At 43.7% G+C, this 22,048-nt stretch overlaps 1 protein-coding gene across 1 annotated transcript in view; it reads left to right on the forward strand.

Moving 5' to 3' along the window:
• Window positions 1–1,898: 1,898 nt before the first annotated feature.
• The window catches only part of C2CD2 (C2 calcium-dependent domain containing 2), a gene marked incomplete at its 5' end in the record, with an annotated part of 34,861 nt that continues 14,711 nt past the window's right edge, over window positions 1,899–22,048 (forward strand). The window contains 6 exons of the mRNA XM_010293350.1: window positions 1,899–1,997; window positions 12,116–12,235; window positions 12,443–12,544; window positions 16,418–16,540; window positions 16,844–16,964; window positions 20,024–20,132. Of these exons, the coding sequence (XP_010291652.1) occupies window positions 1,899–1,997; window positions 12,116–12,235; window positions 12,443–12,544; window positions 16,418–16,540; window positions 16,844–16,964; window positions 20,024–20,132 (674 nt within the window). The remainder of the gene's footprint in view (window positions 1,998–12,115; window positions 12,236–12,442; window positions 12,545–16,417; window positions 16,541–16,843; window positions 16,965–20,023; window positions 20,133–22,048) is intronic.

Consider the following 22,048-nt stretch of genomic DNA (forward strand, 5'->3'; position numbering starts at 1 on the left):
GATAGATCGGGGTGCCGTCAGCACGCTGCTGCCAGTGCCTGCCGGTGTGTTACTGTCCCTCCGTGCGCATAGGCGCGTGTGTGTACGTGTGTATGCATATGTGTGTCTGTGTATGTATATACATACGTATATGTTTGGTGGCTGCTTGTCAGGAATTTGCAGGAAGGAGCCAGCCAGAGGTGCAAAGCGGGCGCAGGCGTGGGAGCAGGGAAGGACGGGGAGGAAAGCCGTGACCCCCACGGCCCCTGGCAGGGCCTTGCGCTGCCGATAACATTGTTCGGGTGTGGGGAGGAGGAAACGATGGAAGCTTCCTGTCCTGGTCTTCGGCACGGGGCCTGCGGCCGGTCCTTCAGCAAATAACTCCCAGAGTTGGCCTTCCTTCATGTTGTCTTAGGCCATGCTGAACCCATGCGCTTGTCAGTGTAACGCTGACAGCTAGTGTCCTCCAGACAGCCGCGGGTTGGTGGGCTTTTCAGGTGTTTGGTCAGTTTGCTTTTGACCTAGGTCAGGTAAGAAATGCAGAAAAAATGGCATGCCTTCCCATTCCATACTGATCTTGCAAAGGGTGGCATCCCGCTCGGTGATTTGTAATGTTGTGCTCAGGTCTAAGAGGCGAGGAGGTTAGGTGAGGCCATGGCAACCTAATTCCCTGGTCCTGAGGACTGAACCCTTGCGACGTCAGTGGAAAATGCTGAGGCTAAACTATCTAGGAAGTGGTACGTACCCAGGTCTCTGAAATTGTGTGCAGCCTTCTCCGTACATCTAGGAGGTTCATTTCTTGGTGGCCCCAGCATGCTTTTTTCTTGCATGTCAGGGGCAGGCTCGGGGAGAAGGAAGAGCAAGGCAAACATGTGTGCGTGGAAGATAAGGAAAGCAGTTTAACACTTTCTAGGCATCACTATTAAGTTAGGGCAGTGAAAGAAAATACTTTGCCCTTCCACATTGCACGGTGTGGTTCAGAAAAGCATGGGTTGTGCTAAGAAACGAAGGTTTGCTTTGCGCTTGTGGAAGAGGAGAGCCCAGGCAGCTTGGGCACAGGTGCTAAGAACTGAAAGTTAACTAGAAAAAAGCGGCAGCTTCCTGTCCCCAGCCGGAGACCAAAGCCATTTTGACAGGAGCTCGCACACCCTCCCTCCCCGGGCAAGCAGCTGGAGCCATCTCTTGCGATGAGTTCACTGCCTGGCACTGCAGCGTGGCGTGGCTCCCGCTGTCAGCCTCCCAAAGCAATGTCAGCGGCGCACCGCTAATGAAATTCCTGCATGCAAAAACAACCTCGGGTGACGAGGGAAACAGCGCTGACCGCTCATTGTGGGTAGCAGGTGGAGAATGCAAGTGCTGATGTCTCTGAAAGTATGACCTCACTGCCAAAACAGGTATATGCTGTCTTTTCCTTGTTGCCTATGTGAAGACTGAGTAGCTGTCATCACTGCCTGCCGTCTCACACGAGGAAGGATTGGAGAGGGGAAGGCTTCTTTCCTTACTTCTGTGAGATGGTATTTGGGTTTTCTTAGTTTCGGCATAGCCTAGTGCAGCTGTATTATTAGGCCAAACCAAAAACACCTTTTAAAACTACAGCACTGATTAATCCTTACTCAAGTAGAGCAGTTTCGCAGAACTTTGTCCCTGCTCATGAGCTTTACTTTGGGCTGTGCTGTGTGCCTTGATATTCTGCTACAGAGAAAGACAAGTTATGACTATGCCCATAGTTATGTCCTAAGTATAGGTTTTCAGGCTCTACCCTGTATTATGTAGTGAGGTGTCGTGCAATTAATACATACAAGTTGCAATTCTGTCTCCGGTTCTTCCAGGAATTTCACTGGCAGTGCGTTTTTATCACTTGTTTCCAAGCAATAGGTTCATCACCTAATGATGTGTCTCTTTTTTTTTTTTCCCCTTAGGATTCACAGTTGCTTACATTTGAGGATGATGACCCACAAGAACCACTTGAGCTAGCAGTTAAACAAGTTGTCAGTGTTGTAAAATCTGCTCAAGAGAAGGTAAACTTTTGTTTTGTTTCAGTGTGCTTTTGGGCAGGAAATGTTGACTTTTCTTATTAGCATCAGTGGGAGTTTCATTTGTCAATACTTTGTACCCTGGATGTAAATTTGTCGAGGCTGATAAGAGGCTGCCTCTCTAATGAACCTGTACAAACCCTTCACACTAATTCACTTCTTCTGCAAGTCATGAGCAGAATGTGCTCCAGGGCTTCTACCAAATGAACAATAACCAGGATTACGCCAAGTTTATAGGCACACCTTGAATGAGCTCGGACATCAGCCTTCTCCTCCCACCCCCACCATCGGTACAATGGTTCCCCATCCTATTGCTGAAGCGTGATGGTGGGAATTCATGAAGAAGGAAAGGGACACTTCTCCTCTGGGACAGGAAAACATCTTTGTCTGCCTCTTGCTGTTTGTGTGGCTCATTACAGGTTTGCTTCCTAAGTCGGAGCCGGGTAAGGATCAGTGGAACAGCTGCAAAGTCCTGGGGGTGAAGTCTTGACTCTACTGAATCCTGTATTCAGTGAGGAGCGAATGGTCTCTTTCTTCCTCTTCTACCCCCATTCCACATACTGGGAAGTGGTTTTCACTGTGCTTAGTGGATATAAAATTAAAATAAGGCAAAACGTGGCTCTTAGAACAGGGTAAAAATACATGTATGCTTATTAGCAATGATAGCTTCTACATTTTCATCCTAGTGACTGCAACTACTAGTCACATCTGAACTAGTGCTCAGCTTTAGGCACCTGCATCAAATTAGCCTAATGCTTTTCTTCTTGTTTTGCTTTGTTATTTTGGTTTGCTTGTCTGATTTAGATGTTAAGCAGCTCTACTATGATTCCTTTGAAAACTATGCATGCTTATCTGCCTGATACACAACTTCATAGGCACACCTTGATTGGTGGCAGCTGGGGATAGCCAACATGTAAAGTTATTCGTGCACTTGTTCTCTCTCTCCCCGCACTTCTTTTGGTTTGGTTTTTTTCTCTTCCCCTGTCAGTGGTTCCTGCCCCAGCAGTGGGGACCAGAGGCTGGAGTTGGTAGAGCTGTAGAGTTGGGACTAGTATTAATCTGTGCCACTGGAAGACACCACAATGGGAAATTGTAAAGAGAGGGGACTGCTAGGTGTAAAAGTGGTGTGCTGTATCATGTGTGAAGCCAGCAACTGAGGGAGATCTGCTACAAGTAAAAGCTAGCGACTAAGAGCACAAAAACCAGATGTCTTGCAGTGCAGTGTCTAAAACGTTGCTGGAAGGTGGGCAGAACTGCAAATCTGTTTGCATGGGAGATGGACAGGAGGTTTGGGTTTGCTGGTCGCACTTGGCCAGTGTCAAAGTTAAGTAGAGGTGCATGAGGCCAGCTCTGTGCTGTGCTCATGGCTGGACCACAATGAGAACAGCGTCTCAAGGCTAAAACCTGCTTTTGGTCTTGCCTGCGTGCCAGAACCAAGGCGCGACACTTACAGTGCTGGATTTTCCTGAAGTCATATTGTACTACTACAACATCTCTGCTGCAGTCTTCATTTAACTTCTGTATTATTTAAATGTAGATTCTGACTGCTGTAGCAGTGAGGTAAGTTAGTGCCCGCGGTGCCCCATGGGCACCTTAACCTGCTGTGGTTAAGCTTGGGCAGCAGAAGGTAGCGAGTGCTGTCTTTGCAGCAGCCAAAGCCTGGGGGAACTGGTGGCTGCTGTAGGGCTGATCTCTTGCTCTGCTCTACCTGTGGCTTTGCAATCCGGCACCCTCCCTTGTGCAGGCTCTGGTCCTTGTCTGACCTTGGGTTGAGCCATTTTGGTGTGTTAATCGAGCTGTTTTACTGCAGCTGGCAATCTAATGTGGTTTTGCAGCAGCTTAAACCAATATAAGCACATTTTAAAATGTATTGGTTTAAAACAGGTTTGCTATGTAAACTGGGTTGTTCTGAACTGTCCCAAAATCCATTTGCATAATCTTGTGCACAGCTGCTGGAAAATTTCTCTGAATTATTGTTACTCGTTTAGTTAAGGTACAACCTGAAAATTTATTTGGATTTCAGTATGTAATACCTTAGAGTGGCACTCTGGTAGCTACTTTCCCTCCTTCCTTAAATGCATACCTTTCTCCAAACACCTCAGGAGTTCTGTCATACGGTAATTGTCTCTCTTACATATTCCTCAGGTAACTCTTAATCTTTGCATATGAAATCTCTCTCTGCAGCTTGTCCAAACTCAAACTTCTGATACGTCTTTGCAACTCGCTACTGGCTCTGAATGTAGTTTGTGACCGTATGCTGCGTGTTTGTTGATGTTGTAGCATCCCGCAGAGCTCTGCGCTTGCCTGAGGCATCAGCTGGCACAAGGTTGTTTCCCTGCAACCGGTTCAACATGCTGCTTTACTTCTGATCTGTATGGCAAGAGCGTATAGGTGCCTTGGTGCAGCAGCCAGGGCTTGGTTTATTGCATGTCGTTTCAAGTATGTGTTTGACCTTCCATCAGAGAAGTTGTGGTCATCAAAGTTAAGCAGAGGATTGAGGGTGAGAGCTCAAAATAGCAGTAAACATGGGATGTGTAATACTTTAATGAGAGTATATGCTGATAGACCCCTGTGGTATGTTTTTTGTGGTGGGTGGTCCACTGTCCTCTGGAATGCTGGGCCTTGGAGCACACCCAGGTGATAGGCCTGCCTGGTGCTGGGAGCGAGCCTCCTGCCTGGGAAGGCTGGCATGCAGTCCTGCTCCGAAACAATACAGGATTGCCAGCCAGACTGTAATTGTTACGTTACTGCTGACAGCCCTGTTCATGACTAGGACACACACTGACGTGCAGTCCTTAGGTATATATATATACTGTCCTTGCCTTGAAGAAGCTGAAAGTTGTAAACTAGTGTATGCTCCACAGTGCAGTGCTGCAGACGTGGTTGAGGAAGCTGCTGGTTGTGAGCGTGGCCAAAGCTGTTGTGAAAGGGACAGAGCTGCTCTGTGACTGAAGGTTACACCACACTGCTTCTTGACAATGCCTCTGTTTATACATCGCCTTCACTCCAATTTTGGGCCAGAGCCTAAATATATAGAATGAAGTAGTTTGTTTTCATTGTGTGGTGTTGGTTGTTTTGTTTTAATAAAGTAAACACTGCTAATTCTGCCAACCTTTCCATTACTGCAGTCTATTTCCAGAGGCTTTGAACTTCACAACAGCAACAAAAAAGGCAACAAAAGAGATGATTCTCTTGTGGGGACTTGGCACAGAGGGTTTAGAACGAGCATGCTACAACAGAAGTCTGCCTTCTTTTCCTGCTTCATGCTTAAATAGAAAGGGGGAAAATGCCCTGAGAGTGCCGTTCCTCTAATGAGTGATAATAGGTTACTGTACAAGGAATGACTGTTTTGGATCACAACAGGCAACAGCAAATGTGAAAGCTTCATGTTAATTTTTGTGTGATTAATCTTGCTGGGGGAGATGTTGGAAAGAAAGGGTGACTGTTTTGCAGGCTTGTGAGACGTCCTGTTTTCCCATGGGCAGTGCAGCATTCCCAAAGAGGCCTTATTCACTCACACGGCTGTCGTAGCTTCATCTTGGTATCACTTCATTTTGCAGCCACCCTGCTGCGAGCTGGCAGCCTGCATTCGTGCCGCACTGGGGCATTGGGGCTTCCAGTTCCACTTGCTCCAAAGCAGGTAGAGATGTCGTGCAGCACAGGCTGCTTTCTGCTCTGTGAAAGACTGGTTTCTTGCCATCATTGCTACAGTACTAACTGGGATCATCCCTAGTTACGTACGTGTGCTTATTTCTGATTATTTTGGGTGGGGTGAACTGCTCTGACCATCATGTGCAGTTCCTATTGTCTTTTAACTCCCTCTTTTGCTTGAAAAGCTGTCCCGGAGCTTTGCTGTTTTAATGACTGAGGTTTTTTTACAAGCCTAAGTGGAATCATGGCCCATGCAGCTTTTTTTTGTCTTTCTTTTCTTGTTTTTTAGTTTCTGTACTAGTATAATCCTTTATCCTTAATGTATTTAATTTTCTTCCGTGGTGCTTGCTGACAGTGAATACATCATGAAGGAATTATATTTCCTTCCAACCTTTGTTTAGCTTGGCTAAATAAGCTGTTCCTTAAGTCTCCTTTCACAATGTTGTCCTGCCTCGTAAATCACACCCATTCTCTGCAGAAGCTCCAGAAATCGATTTTCTTGAACTTGATGTGAAGTGACACACAGCCCCACAGGTGAGGTCTGACTGTGCAAGGAGGTTACTGCTTCTTTGTGTCTCTGAAAGTACTTTCTTGATGCGTTTTGGGCTTCCGATCTGCCTGTCCTGTGGCTGCTTCATGCTGTGACTGACTTGATGCATGCAGGTCTCTCTTCCTTTGGTGTTCTCCCAGTGATAAGCTACCCTTTGTAGGAGTAGTATTTGTTAATTCTCATATACGCACACTCTGTATTTTGAATTGCAGTTCTCTTCTAGTCTTCAAGCGGTTTTTCCTCTTTTCAGTGTGATATCCTAATCTTCCTTTATATTGCTGCTTCCCAGCTTGCTTTCCTCAGCATCCCACTTTCTTTCAGATTTCTCCTAAGGGATTTTGGACTATGCAACGGAGTTGGTGCCTGACAGGCTCCTTTGTAACTTGCTTCCAGCTTTCACCTCCCTGCTCACTGTACTGTCCTCTCCCTTTCAAACACATCCCTGTTCACCTTAACATGGGAACAATGGAGTACAAGTTTAGTTATCAGTGGGGTCACTCTACTAAAATCGGCAAGACAACATATGAATCTAACCTACTTAGGAACTGAGTGTCTTGTCAAAGGAAGACATCAGGGTGGGGATTTGTTTGCTTCAGTAGAGATAATGCTGGTTTTGGCACTGTCAGGTAGCTTGCCTGTCTTCCAGCTGCTACTGCAGATGTGTCAGGGCCTCCTATAGGCTTGTGCCACATCTGCCAGCTCGCCGCAGGGATCAGGGATGCTGTAGCACCCCAACGGCACGATGTGCCTGTGCCTCCGCAACTGAATCTCTCTCCAAGCTACTGTAGTACGAACTGGCAAACCTCTCCTGCGTTTTGTTGTCTTCTGTTGGTCTCTTTGTCGTCAGCTATGCTGTCTCTCAAGTGGTTTGTAAAGACTTGTGTGTTAGTGAGGCCAAACTAGCATGTCTATTTCTGGTATTTATTTATTTTCTCCCTTCTTAAATATAAGTACTGCTTCCTGTCCTCACACCATTTGATACTCACTTAACTTGATAGGTGGATTGAAAATTCTTCCTGTCCTGCTCCTTGTACTCCCCACTTGTTTGTTTTATCCCCCCTCCCCTTTTTTCTGTTGTTTTTTTTTTTTTAATTTGTATGTCTGTTGGTCTCAAAGGAGTGGATAAATTCACATGTTTTATCAGTTTCTGCTTTGTTTCTGTTGCTGATACAGTAACTCTCTCTCTCCTGAATTCATTCCATCACTCACCCTGCCTTCACCCTCGTGTTTACCATCATCGTGGAAAACTGGTCCGGGGTTGTCTCATTACAACTGCAGGCAAATTCGCTTTGATACTGGCTTCTAAAAGTTCACCCCTAGCTGTGCCTGGGTGAGGCGTTGCATTTATCTTCTCTCCTTTGGTTTGTCTTGTGTCACTTGGTAAACTGCTTGGGTAAAGAGGAAATGGTGAAGAAGCTACAGAAACCCCCTCAAGAAGTTAGTGCATAGGCTCTGGTAAACAAGGAAGATCATGTAATTCTTCAGAACAGCTGAGTGTTACAACTATCAAAAGGCAGAAGTTTCTCACTAGAAAATTTTTCTTATGGTGAGGTTTTAAGCTAAGCACACAAACTGTCTGTTTGGCCATCGACAAGATAAGTTTTCCATGCCAAAAAAGGAGCCTTCTCCTCAGAGTAGTACTCCAAACAAATAAGGAAATTGTGGGGGCCCTAAATCTAATAGCATATTGGTCCCTACAGTTGAGATTGAGATAGCTTTCACTGTGTGGCTGCCTCATGGTGTGTACTCAGTTTCTTGTGAAAATGTTAAAGGTTTTCATGACTTACTAATGAGTAACCTCAAGTAACCTGCTCTTTCTGAAAATAAATACCAAGTGCAGTAAAACTGATTTTCTTCCAGGAAAAGAAGCAATGAAGGCCTGTAATGCTGAGGGTTTTACACAGGCAAATGATGCGGTCGGGGCCTGGGGAAGGTGAAGAAGACCTTCCCTGACAGGGCTGTCAGAACTTCCCCCTCAAGTCATGGCCCTTCACCCTTCCTTGGCCATGGGAGGCAACCTGCTGCCATGTGTGGAGGGGGGAGGGAGGAGTAATGAAAAGGCCATGTGTAATGCACAAATCGGTGGGGTGCCGGTGCCAAAACTGAAACCTCAAGGCAAGAGGACACCACATGTGAGGAGCAGAGATACTCCGGTGCTCCTTGAGATGTAGCAGCTTCTGCTGCTACTTCATGAATGAAAGAAACTGAAATTTTGCAGCACTGTCCAGAGGAACCGCAAAGGGAAAAAGTCAACATATAGAGGAGGAAGGCAAAGCAGGGGGAAGGGCTTTCATAGCTGTGGGTACGCAAGTTTGGACACTTGAGTTTCTCAGAAAAATATTTGTCTTGCTCCAACTGTAGTGCTTTTTCAGTCTCCTTTGTTGCTGCAGTTGTTTATCTGAAAGAGAATTTATTTATTTTTAGGGTAATTGTACAACCAATTTTAGATACGTATAAGATGCTGTGTTACAGCATCTGCAGCTGTACCAGTGTCAGGCAGATGGGGAACAGAGCCCATCCAGGTCAAGGAGTCTTGCCACAGCAGCTCACCCACATCAGGGCTAGTGTGGTCAGGGATGGTGAGGGGTGAGGCTGGAGGGTGTTGAGGAGACAGCAAAAATAACCTTGGCATGGGTGATCATGTGCCAGGAGTCAGCTGAGTGTGGGGAGGGATGGCAAAGGGCTGAGGAGGAGTGGGGGCACAGCCTTGCCGGCGAAGGCACCTGAGGAAGGGCTGGGAACCCCTTCCATGGGAGATCCCCAAAGTGCATGGAGAGGCCTTGGCTGGTGACATGGTGTTTGTGCCGGGGGAGGCTAGAGCTGTGGAGGTGCTGGAGGGAGAAAATACCTTGGTTCTACTGGGAGATGAGTCCTGGTTTCTTTATGCAGCTACTTCACCTCACCCTATTTCTGCTGCTTTAGGAGGCCTTGCTTGTCCAGATGTAAGATGACAAAAGAGAGCTGGGGTGTGACCCCTCTGGGAGTCCAGAATTAGCTGGCCACAGCTGCTGTGCAGTGGTGCAGCGGCTTAATTTTTAAAGAGCAGTTTGTTATAAAAATGACAAGTTTTCTAGACTCTAAAACACAAAGTGTTGGTGGCTGGGGATGTCCCTGGTAAGGAGTGGAAGAGCAACCCCTTTCCCATCAGTCCAGGTGCTGCTGTTTTCTTGTGTACATCTATCCTTCCTCTTTCTTTCCCCTGTTGACCAGAAAGGGATGCTTTGCCCAACCCTCCTTTCTTCTGCTCTTTGTCTGTGCAGGGAAAATGAATTTGAGGAAGCAGGTTAGATGGGGGGCATGGGGGAAGAGGAGAGTAACACTCTCCTTCTGCAGGAAGCTGCAGTATTTTTCTTCATAAGACTGTTCTGGGGAAAATGGCCTGCATATTTCTGCTCTGGTCTATCAAAATCATCTGCTACGCTTCTAAAGGAATGTCACTTAAAAAGGGAAGTGACAGTTGCGGTCTCTTATAATCAACTTCTCACCACTTGTGGCAGCATCTTAGATGAAAACAGAATCGCTTTCTTTTCAAATTTTAGCCCAGAATTCTACTTCGCTCAATATTTGACTCCATAATCCGTCCTGCTTCCAGAACAAAGTGATTCACCTGATACAAAAACATAGGATTTTCCATTAGCAAACATGGAAACACTCCTTTTTCTGATTGGATTAAAAATTAACTGACCTCTGTACCTGAATACCACAGTTATTTTATTAAAAGTGAGGGTGGAAGGGGAATAGGACTTGGTAGATGTGTTTGGCAGAAAATAAATTAATCAAGGCGACTAAAAGCCCAAACCCTACTGGTTTTGGCTCATAAACTAAAGGTACAAATATTAAAAAAAAAAAGCGATTTAACATCACTTGACAAGGTGCAGAAAGAAGAGTGAAAGTTCCACTACCTGCAGTGTCTGTTTCCATCCTTTACTTACAAGTAAACATAATTAAGAAAGAAGTGGCACATGAACTCATCTACCAACCTCCTGCCACATTTTTTTTTAAGAAGTAATGAACCATGTACCTGGCAACCTTGGCTCTTACACATCCAGAAATTCCAGACGAATGGGTCTGCATCACATGTGCAGCAAGTCCAACTTGTTTTGAATGCACTGAACTTCCTATGCATGTGTGGATGAAATGTGCATGGATGATAAACCACTGCATTTAGGACATGCAAGTGTCAGCAGCTTTTGCATCAGACCTGTCCTTTTTCCTCCTCTGCCCTCAGAAAAGAGGGAAGAACTTACTCATTTTTTAAACCTTTCAAAAGCCACCATGCCAGTCCAGCCTCGTGAATGAAAGAAGTGATTCTGTGTTTCAACTGAAGTGAAATGAGCAGTTAGGCTCTTTGGTCTTTTAACTATTAAAAATGCTTAAAAGTTCTTTGTGTTCTATCATAATAGTGAATGTTCATGTTGATTTTATGGGATTAAGGGTCAGGAATCACTTCTGAAGTAATTTTAGACTTTGGGGAAGGGAGGAGGTGAAGGAAACTGATTTGTCCACTTCTAAACTATAAATTGCAGAAGACCAACCTGAAAAGGCAAATCTTGTTGCTTGTGGGTGTGGTTGGGATTTTTATTTGTCATGTCCACCCCGTCCTCCACGTCCTTTGTAATTAAGTCTCTACCTTAATGGATGTGCTCTGAAGCCCTTGATAATGCTCTGATGCTTCTTAAAATGTATGCTATAGAGCCCAAGGAGATGAAATACATTTAAGGAGAGATTGATAAGGATCTTCTAGAAGGTACATGATTCATTTTAAAGACTTCAGCTTCAATTCCAGTGCCCGTAAGTGAAGCAGTAAGTGTGCAAACATTTAATAGCATACATTCAGAGTTTCCATCAAACAAATCTTGCAGTGAATTATTTGTCTGCGCATTGCATTATCTTGGTTAATGTTGCCTGAGCCAATCTATGGGGGGCTCAGCTATCCTTTCCAACGGTGGAGCTGTGGGGACAGTAACCACAGAAGGACAGTGACAAGCATCTCTTCAACTAGCAGAGCTGTTTGCAAAGCAAGCTTCTCTCCCCGGCATCATGAGTGATTTCTGACTTCTGTTCCTTCGGTTTTCCTGTGCCGCCGGGCACTTTCTGTACACTCTGGGAATTTTGCATGGCAGCTCTGGCACCTCAGTCATTTTGCAGAGGAGAGGGAGGAAAAAACATTCAGTGTTTGTAAACTCATTGTGATAACAAATTAAATTACTGCTTATAAAGTGAGGGAGTGTACTCAACAAAGTCAATTGCAGTCAAGTGGCATACAGACTTTTTGCAGGCATGTAGCTTCATCACTAAATTCCAGGGCCTTTCTCAGTTTGGTCAAAGACTTGAATAAACTTTTAAAGGCTCCTGCCCCTTCCCATCCCACTGGAAACTGGAATTACTCAGACAAAATCCTCTTCTGTAGCATATGCCAAAGTTTCATGTTTGTAGGATACCACTAAACCAAACATTGTTTGGTAAAACCATCTGTCCTATAGTACTTAGTTTGCGGCAGAAGAGGAAGAACAACAAACTTCTTTGTCTCCCTTGTGCAAAACTGTGATCTTTGAGCTTTTATTATGTAGATACGTGAAAGACAGGAGCCTCTGTCAGGTGAGGAGCTACTTTTGTGTTGGATAACAATACAAAAGAAATTTCGGAAAATACCAGAATTGCCAGGTACTAAATTCTGTGTCCAGAAGCAAACACTTGAACTTTTTAGAAGTGAATGTACAGAAGGACGTAGGGTTGTTAATGAAATTGCTTAGAAATCTTCCACCTATGGAATTTAGCATAATTCTAGTAGCTTGAAGTTCTTCCTTTTCTTAGTTCCTTGCTTGCCTTCAACAAACTTTCCTCTTAAGACTAAAGTATTTTTCCCTTCCTTTGTCTCCCCCCATCCCTTTCATTTCTTTAGGTGGTTTCTTGCAATGTTGTGGGCGATGCTGTTAAATTTGTTGTCACTGTCTCGCATACTTCACCCGCAGCTGCAGAAAGTCAGTCGTACAGCGTGAAACTGTCTCCACTTCACTTGCAGGTAAAGTATTAAGTGTTATTCTCTCTCTTCTTCCTTTTGTTATGTCCCATCCCACAGCTGAGCTGAACCTCCTGTTTGCAAAATGCATACAAGCTCATGTTAAATCTGGTAAAACATTTAATAATATTACGGTTTCCCTCTGGGGCAAGCGATAAATTCATAAATTAAGCCACCTCTTTAGAAGTCTAACTGCTTTCCTATCCACAGCTTCAGCTCTACGTGAAAGACAAAGGAGAAGATGTCAAAGTTGAGTGGTTCCTCACTAATGCCAATGAAATCAACTTTGAAATCCAGCCAACAGTGCAGGAGGTCAGTCAGTAAGTTTTATTTGTTGTAATGGTAGAGAAGATGGGTCTCCATCCCTTTGGTGCAAAACCCAGTGTAATGCTTTAGGTCAGCAGTAGAAGTGTCTAGACCTAAGATATCAGATGAGGCTGAAAGAGCTGAAGCAAAAATGCCCATTCTTTTCTGCTGACTGCCTTCAGTAGAAGTGTGGGGCAGGTACCTGTCAGCAGCGTCATCTTGAGCTGCTTCAGTGAAACCTGCCGTGGCTCATCTCTCAAAACCTTACATCTCTGAAATCTAGGAGCATTTCTCAAGATTCCTTAAGCATTAAAGATAAATCGTCTGCACTTGACAGACAAATGACTTCACAAACATTGTTCATCCAGATTCAAAGGTGTGAAAAATGTCTGTTCCTAAATATCTTCTCTCAGCGCACTTCTAAAATAATAAAGAAAAACAATTGTAATGCTATTCCCACCAAAGTAATTACAAAGTTGCCCCTTTCTTGACTTAAATGAATTTTGAAATCTGGCAACAATAGTTCAGAAACAGCTCTGAAAAAATACAGTTATTTAAGGAAATGATGGACGGTCTAAAAATAACTTGAGCTTTTTGAAATTGCACGTTATCTTAGTATATAAACACTGATTCATTGGGGTTTTTTTTATTGGGACATCCCCTGAAGGAGTTTCTTCATGACTGAGACTCTCTTCTGCCTTTGACCCTTCACAACTATTTATTTTCTTTTTGGCATAAATGCGGTGACTTAAGCCTTTCTTACAACAGTGGGTGAAAACTTGCTTGTGTTTTGTGAAGTTAGTTTTCCAGCTGAAGGCCTTTTTAAAAAATAGGTTTATTGTACAGTAGAGCTGCTTCTAAAGACCTGTACTGAGTGACCTAGAATCATAATAAATTATTACCGCAGTTTTTGCACACAAAAATGTGGAACTTATAACTAAAGACAGACAAGTCTTTTGAAGTGTGTTTTAATGTAGATTTTACTGTGCATGCATAGCAGTGTAAATGACCTTCACGTGTTGGGGTGGCATGCTGGTTATCCACGTATTGAACAGTCATTTAAGTACTTACTGGCAAATGCAGATGACTCTGGTACAGTCACTGGACGTCACAACCTGCTTTTTGAGAGATGCCCGAGTCCAGGGTTGCAAAGGAGTTGCAACTAGTTGCACTTTGCCCATGTTTTTAAAATGAGCCTACGAAGTTCTTCATAGTCAAGGGCTTTATTTTCTATTTTGAAGTTTCTATTAGCACTTAGGGAAGAGGGGAGGCAATAAACAAAGAGCTAAAACCTATGAGCAACCTACAGCTCGGCAATTGCTGCAGCTCCTAAACTTAAATGTCAGCTTTTGTGACTTGTTTTTACCTCTTTCGGAAGCAATATTGTGTGTACAAATAAATACCTTTAATTGCTTGTGATTATCTACACAGTGGTTTTGTCATCAGTCAAACAAGGTGGATATATTAACCTATTTTCTGTTGATAATAGCTGGGTGAACCTGAGTTGCGTTTGGCAACCTGGCTGGCTGGCAGGGCTTGGGTTTGCATGTGGCTGTGCTACTGTGACTCTGTGCTGGTGTGCCTCAAGCTGGCCATGGTAGCTGGCTGTACACCTCTAGCCCATGTCAAAGCCAAAGTAAAATGTGTAGTCTTAAGCCTTTTTGGTTGGCATTTAAGCCATTATGGCTTGCCTTGTGGAGGGTGGTGTGATGGAGCACAAATAAAGATGGCTAAAAACGAGGTTGGGATGAAAGGAGGATCTTAACCAAACTGCTTTCCAAATAACTATGGAAACATCAGAAAATATTTGTGAGTAGAAGTCCAGTGACTATTGTTGCTGTTGTTACCATTAAATAACGAATGTCAGATTAGGTTGGTGGCAAAGCGAGAGTTGGCTGGTATTTTACAAGTTGATACCGTTCTTCATCAAACAGTGTTAGGTAAGGGCAGGGGATGGAAATTACTTCCAAAACTACTAGTAGTAGTAGTGAAAACTACCTACTACTTTCTGGCTTATCTAAATAACATAAGTAATGAAATTACTGAAACGGAAACTTTAAACAGCCTAATTTATTTCTTTAATATTTTTAAAAGTAGAAGAGTATTATCTGCAGGTTGCAGAAGTGTGCCGCTGCCTCTTTCCTTGGCAGTTGTCTGAGGGAGCACGGTGTGAACAAAGCAGAGTTTCTGTGGGTCTGGTTGATGCTGTTGTACATTTTGAACCGTAGCGACCTGTCATCAAAGGGCAGTTAGGTAAGAAGGCAGTGAAACAGGATTTCTGTACACAACATTCCTGGGATTTTTATGAAACACCCAAAATGTTTCTGTAATGCTTGGGTAATTGGGAAAGGGCTGTCACTCCGAATCTGTTTGACTTGTTGTGCAAGCTGCAAGCATACTTTTAGGAGTGCAGAAGCTATTGCATGATCATTCTCCTACACCTAAGAAAGGACCAAGGCTTTTGAAATGACTCTCATGCCAAGAAGTCTATGCTGAGGGGCACATCTCTGCAGCAGAGGAGTGTGATGCAAGGTGTCCAGGGTCACAGAGCAAAGCCTGTGGTCTGCTGCATTCCCAGAGGGACAGTTGGCTGAGACTTGAGCTGGTACTGCCTCAAGGCTTTGTTGTGCAGCGTGGCTGCATGGGTCAGGTAGCACTGAAAGCTGGTGGTGCACAGCCATGGTGTTAACAGGATAGTTTACCAGGGTTAGGCCTTCAGGTCCCCACTTGATCTCCTGCTGGTACATATCGGGTGTCCTTGTCATCAGTGTGCCTTGTCGTTGCAGCAGGGCCTGGTTTGCCATGCATGCCAGTTGTAGGCATGCTCCCGTCAGACAGCAGCATGCAGAAGGGTGCCTTTTTTCTGCTTTGTGTGATTATTGCATTCTCCAGCTATTCTGTAAATTAGTTCCTTTTCTTTTAAAGCCTTGTTCTGTAATAGTAAAATCTCTCAGGTGCAGCGTGAGGTAAGACAGATGAGTTCTCTGTTGTTTAGGTCAGATCTTTGTCTCCTCCTTCAATCTTTTCTTTAGAAAAGAAACCTCACTGAGATTTCTCCTTCAGAGCAGTTGAGTATCAAACTGCCCTTTCTGTGATAGCTTAATTTAAAAATCCAGTCCCTGTAGGTAACTGAGGAGAAGAGACTTTCTGAGCGGTGTGACGTGGGAAGCAGGCTTCTCCAGGAGCACAGGGAGGGCAGGGGCAGTTCACCGTCTTCATACACTTTACAAGTAATCGTGTGAAGCTACATGTGTAAGCAAAATCTGTGGTCTGTTCTGCTCCCTCAGAGATAGTGGTGTTAAGCGCAGATTGCCGTGAAATTTTTGAAAGGACAAATGTACAAGTCAGTCCCCAAAGCAGCATGTCCTTACAGTGCACTTTTCAGCAAGGTTGAAGACCTCCAAGAGATGCTATAATAAATTTTTTTCAGTGCAGCACAGGATTAGCTTGTTATCAGCTGTTGCAAGCTGGCATAACTCCCATTAAATCAGTGGAACAGTGCCGATCTGCTTATCTGATGACCTGCTCTGCTCTCTGTGGAGTGCAAAGCAGTACAAAAACTTTAAAACACCATCATAAGATATAAACTGTTAATGAAACTTCTGTTTTTGTGGCTAATAGCTCTGCCTTCCTCATTCTTAGAACAGCATGTGACTTTTTTAGTGTATATCTCTAGTTTTCCTTTGATGCTTGATATAGAAATTTAAGTAATTATTCATATGATCTCTTGGTCCATTTTGTTGTTGGCAACAGAAACCGTGTCTCTCTCTGACAGAGTTAATGTTCAATAGCTTTGGTGGCTTAGATATACCAAATTAATTTTGCCTTAACTTTTATTCTTCTGAGTTTTGAGAAGCATGATTGTTTGTCTCCTCATAGGGACAGACAGCAGGGACATGTGCAATACCTGAAACACTCAGAGATGTTTTGAAGAACCTCTTTAGCTCAGTTTCTCCATCTGTAGTGTTGAGTACGAGGCCTACAGACATAAAGGAGGTTCAGGTAAGTCTTATTCCTACCTAAATCTTTTGAGAAGTCTCCTTCGGCTTAGTGTTTTCATTATATATTCATGACTCACAAATGAGTAAGTTTAACACCATTTAGTGATGAGAAACAACTGCAACACATTCTTTAAAACAACATAGCCTTTGGTAGTGAAGGCTTTGGTGATCATAACTCCTGTGTGGCTATCTGTTGATGTTACACCCCATCACACGTCTGCTTCCCTATATCGATGTGACAGAAGTTAAAAGTATTTGGTATTTGCATAGGTGCGATCCCTCTTGTTCTGCTTGCTTTTCACAGAATGTACAGAACATAAGCCTTCTCCCTCAGGGCACTAGTCCACCTAAACCTCCAAGGGCTCATGAACTCAAACTGTTGGTGAAGAACATTGCAGTAAACCTAACTGATCACAGTGCTGCAGGTAACGTAGTCCATGTGATGCTGCTCGTTTTCAGGCAGGGTTGTTGTTTTTTTTTTTTCCTTCTGGCTGAAATCGTATGGAAGTTCTGGGTTACAACCTTCTCACAAATTGCCTTAATCCAAGAAACGGACTTAGTCATGCTTATACAAAACTGTGTATGTTTTGATTTATTTGAGTATTTAAACATCTTCTTGTAAACAAATCCATCATTTTTGAAAAAAAAATGAAATGAGCGTATTTATAAAGTTGGTTGATTATTTTCTGGAGTTTAGTTTTAATTTCTAAAAGTTATTGTTTTGGGTGTGATAACCCCAAGATAGGAGGCTCAAATCCAATCTCCATTAACTGTTAGCAATGACATTGGTTTGGTTCAGTATTACCTTATTTTTACAGCTGCTTTTCTTTACTTTTGAGCAATTGCTGATTTATCTAAAACTCTCCTCCTCTGTGTAAACTCTCCTCAAAGGTGGTGTTTTGTTGACGGGAATTTTTCCCCCTAATAAAGTACCTCTGTGGGGAGGGGAGGGAGTACCTCTTGCAAGTGGAGAATGAATCCAAAAAGGAGGTCACTGCCTAGTGAAGTTGCAGTGTTGGTTTTGGAAAGAAGCACAAAGCCTGTCTAGCAAGTATTCAGACTTCTTCAAGTGTGAGCATGCCTGCATGACTGATTGAGGCACGAGCAAGCGTATTTCAGATTTTGTCAGCGGAAGTAGAAATTTGAGGCTCTTATTTATGGTCACTAGCAATTCTGTAACAGTCTTCTTAATGGAAGCTTGTGGCTGCTAAATTGGGCAAGGCAGTAGTTTTGGATAAATATATCCTACTTGCTGTACTCCTTTTTTCAGTTGGATGCAGTAGGTTTCTGCCCCAGACTCTTGCATAATACTGCTTTGCTCATCCTGGTTGGAAGTGATTCTCCTAAAACTTCCTGCAGACTGTTCCTTTAAAAACAAATTATTTTTAAAGCAGCTCTGGAACTCTGCAGTGAAATATCCTCTATAAATAAAACTGTGCTGGAAACTGTACATTGCAGGAAAACTCACTCAAAATTTGTTATTACTCTACAATTTTGTAGGGCAAACTACATTTTTCAAAAGAGCAGATCATTTTGACTGCCTTTAAAACTCATGAGATGAGATACCTTTATGTGCATATGGTGCATGCAACAGAGGATTCATCTTAGAGGAAACCTCTCTGCTCCCTTCCTGAAAGTGAGAGGAAGAAGGGACAATTAATGTGCTCTACTTTGGGAACCCAGATACTGAAAAGCAAAATCACCATTTGCTCTTCTGAAAGGAGATGGAGGGAATTTTGCTGGTTCCCTAGCAACTCTGGGAGTGTAAACACTTTGGAACAGAGTATGAGGAATAAAGCTTCAGAGTGGGATTTAGCTGGTACACTCAAAACGCAGTGGAAATACTGCAGAGCTGGGAAGGTCCTACCTTCTGGACATAGCTTGCTGCCTTTTAATTATTGTTCCCTTCCCTTTTCCTGCAGCAATACTTAATTATCCTATTGCAACTCTGAGACTCAATAAGAGTGTGCAATATTGCAGGCTAACCTGCATAGACATATGGGGTGGTTTGTCTGTCTTGATCATTATCATCCTATAAACCATGAGTGCTGACAGGATTTATAGAACCTTGTGACTTTCCTGTAGATATGTTAGTTGAGATGGTAAGTAACCAGTAGCAGAACTGGCTTCTGCTTATGGGCTGTGACCATTTTTATCTCCTTAGTTTGTGCATGTAAACAAAGATTATTCTAGATTTAGTACTATACAGTCCACAGTGTATCATCTAGGTCAAAAGTGATTTCTGCTGTTAAGGAAAAAAATGTTAGTTGTGTACACTAGGGCACGCAGGGCAGAAATGTTGAAATAACCTGTTCAGTATCAGTCGGTCAGTGACTCCGGTGTAATTTCAGGCAGAGCTATACAGGCAGTTCTGCCCTGGGATGCTGAGCTCCACTGGCAGCAAGAGCAGGCTGCAGAGACATATGGCTGGGTTAACAGAAAAGCGCCCCAGCTTCATTAGCTCAGGCTCAGCGTGCTGTGAAAGCAGCTAAACTACTTACTCAGGGTTAGCTTGGATCCCAAATAAGCTGTATGTACATAGTGCTTTGTCTCCTTTAATAACTTTGCCAGGCCCAAGCTGCTCCTATGCCCCAGATAGGGCTCATCCATAGCTGTGATGCATCGCCAGAGGACAACTGAGAGTTGATGATAGTAAATATGAACCTAGATTCTTCTGGAGAACTGGAGGCAACATATCTTTTGTGTGCTTTGCACACAGTCAATACTGAGCTTTTTGCCTCTTTCCTTGATATTTTAGAACCCTGGGACTGAAATGATTTCTGGTGCTGTGAAACCCGTACAAAAGAAATTGCTTTGAGAGTAACACATTGTGCAAACTATTTCCCCCTAGACCAGCAATATAACTACTCTAATATGCCAGTTTGCCACACGATCAAATTCCAAGATCAAGGTAGAGATAATTCTGCACTAATACTCTAAAATGCCATGAACTTCTTAAAAACCACAGTCCACAAAGCCATTGTTAATTAACACTACTGTCATCATTCACTTGCTAGCAGAAGCAGCTTGCTTTGATGTGCAAAGAAACCACTATGACTGTGGCCAGTAGGAACTTTGAAAATTTCTGGGGTTTTTTTTAAGCAACTGAAAGCAACTTTACACCCTCCCACCAACACCGCCACCTCCTTGCTGTTCATTCTGTCTCCCCATCCTTTTTGATCTTTTTATGCCTGCACTTTTTTGCTTCTTGCCAGAATTGAGATCCGGGCATCATGTTTCACACTGTGTAGGACTGTGCATAGGACAGTGATGACCCAATCTTGACCATCGCCATTAATGTAGGTGGTATACAAACTAAGGGGAGGGAAGAAATTTTTTCTGCTGGTGGGTAAGCAAGTGTTTCCAGTATGCTATTCAAAAGTGCAATATGTAAGGAAGGGGGTTCTTTGCTTTCTTTTGAGTAAGTGTGCCTCCTGGGGATGGAATATTAATAACTTGATATTGATTTTTCTTGCCCTTACAGGCAGCACAAACCTTGCATGTATAGTTCAGTTGGATGACCCTATGCAGAAGTTTTCCAGCTCTGTAGCCAAAAATGCTGCAAATCCCTTTTGGAAGGAAGAGTTTATCTTGTAAGTAACTTAGCTACTGAGAGTACTTTTACAGTGAAGCATCTTTTTTTACTTAAACTATATGAGTTTTTTTGAGGGAAGAACGGCATTTTGAAATACCTCCAGTCAGATGGCCTCAGAGATTCAGGATATCTAATTACACTCTGCATGGATATGAGATCAAAATAGGTCTCTACGTCTTCCCTGGTAGATGTCTGATTCTAGTAAAAGACAGCAGTAAGAGGCATCATAAATCACCCTGTTCTTTCATACAAGTGCCAAAAAGTGTTAGCAAGGTTTTGAAGTCACTTCACCTTGAAGACTGCATTTGAAGAAATCTGATGTCTCTCCCTTCCCTCCCCGAGTGGATGTGCAAAAAAATTGACCATCTAAAAGAACAGTAGCTATGATTAAAAAGGGAGTGTAAAACTAACGAGACTCTTTTCCGTAGAACAAAAATGGGACTTTTGGGCAGCCTGCACAGTATTTTGTGACTCACACAGCTTCTGTAAATAAGGTCAAAAGTGAGCAGTTCTAAAACTTCTTTCATTTTCACTTCCTAGCAGCAGAGCAGAAATACCTGGTAGCTTCTGTACTGTGTGAGTTGAGGAAGAGGGAGTCACTGATGGCAGAGTGGGTCAGAGGGATATTTCTCTAGTGACTTTAAACACATGCGCAGGCAGGCAGAAACAGCTTCCCAGGGGAATGGGGTAGAGATGCTGCCATGCAACACACTGCAGAGACAGCTTTCTTGTTCTTCTACCAGGTTATTAATGTGAGAGGCTCTCGTCTCAGTTCCATTCCCCCCTCTCTCGCTCCCTGTAAAAAATAGTTACATTTCGGAGAGTAGTATTTCAGTTGGTTTTCTGTGACGTTTCTCTTCACTGTCTAGTCACAGCCTGGCATTCACTGTATCCGTTCCCTCTCTTGCAAAGCAGAGGCTTAGCTTACAAGGACCTGAGCGTGTACTCAGACCTGTGCGTGTCCATGCCCAGTGCTCTCTTCCTCGAGGAGTGGTGCGCACTTTTGCGTGCTCCTCCTCAACTTGAAGGGGGAGTGAGCGTGCAGTGCATAGATCTTTTTCTGCCTTCTCATCGCGGTCTGCTGGACTGCGCCTGTGAACATTATGGAGGGTGCACTGCAGAAACAGGAGAGCTGAGGGGAAAAATGACAGAGGCTGTTTGATTTGAAGGAAGGTGCCAGAGGATCGGTCATCACAAGCTGAACAGGACTTGGAGAACACCGGACCCCTCTGCATGTGGGCAGGGAGTGGAGGTGATTAGAAGTCACCAAAGAAAAATTGGATGTTGTCGAACAACACTGAAAAGCCCCACCTTTCTATGTGGTCTGATGGAGGTGTATGCACCTGCTCTTCCTACTGTCAAGTGGAAAATCAGTGACTTTTAAGGTCTGATTTTGTATGAGGACCTAAAGTTTTTGTGGAAAGCTGCAGATCAGACAACATTCTTCTGTGACAGTGTGCTGCATGGCCATCAAGACTTAAGGATTAATGTGATGTGATTTCTTCTCCACAATAAGAGTGGGGGGGAAAATGCACTTCTGTAGCAGTTTTCCATTCTAGAGTATCTCAAAGTGCTTCAGCCACCGGGTCTGCGAATCACTTCAGCCATCTGTTGGTAGAACAAGCATCCATGCTTGGTGTTGCAGACCAGATGTGTTCCCAGTGAGTTCGGACAGGAAATTTGTCAGAATAATACCCTTTCCAACTGAAAGTGCAGAGAGAGGGCAGACAGGATGTGATTAAGTTGACTGGAATTTGGCCTTGACGCTACGCATAATACTGGGTTTTCCACGGCGTTGGCTGCTTTTCAGAAGTGCATGAGGTAAGCTTGGGGAGTTTTACAGATGAGTGATCAGGATTTGGCTGCATACCTTCTTTCAAGTTCACATCCCCCCACCCCTCCTTTTCTTTCTTC

This window comes from Phaethon lepturus, unplaced genomic scaffold (assembly GCF_000687285.1).
Source record: "Phaethon lepturus isolate BGI_N335 unplaced genomic scaffold, ASM68728v1 scaffold49628, whole genome shotgun sequence".
Lineage (NCBI taxonomy): Eukaryota > Metazoa > Chordata > Aves > Phaethontiformes > Phaethontidae > Phaethon > Phaethon lepturus.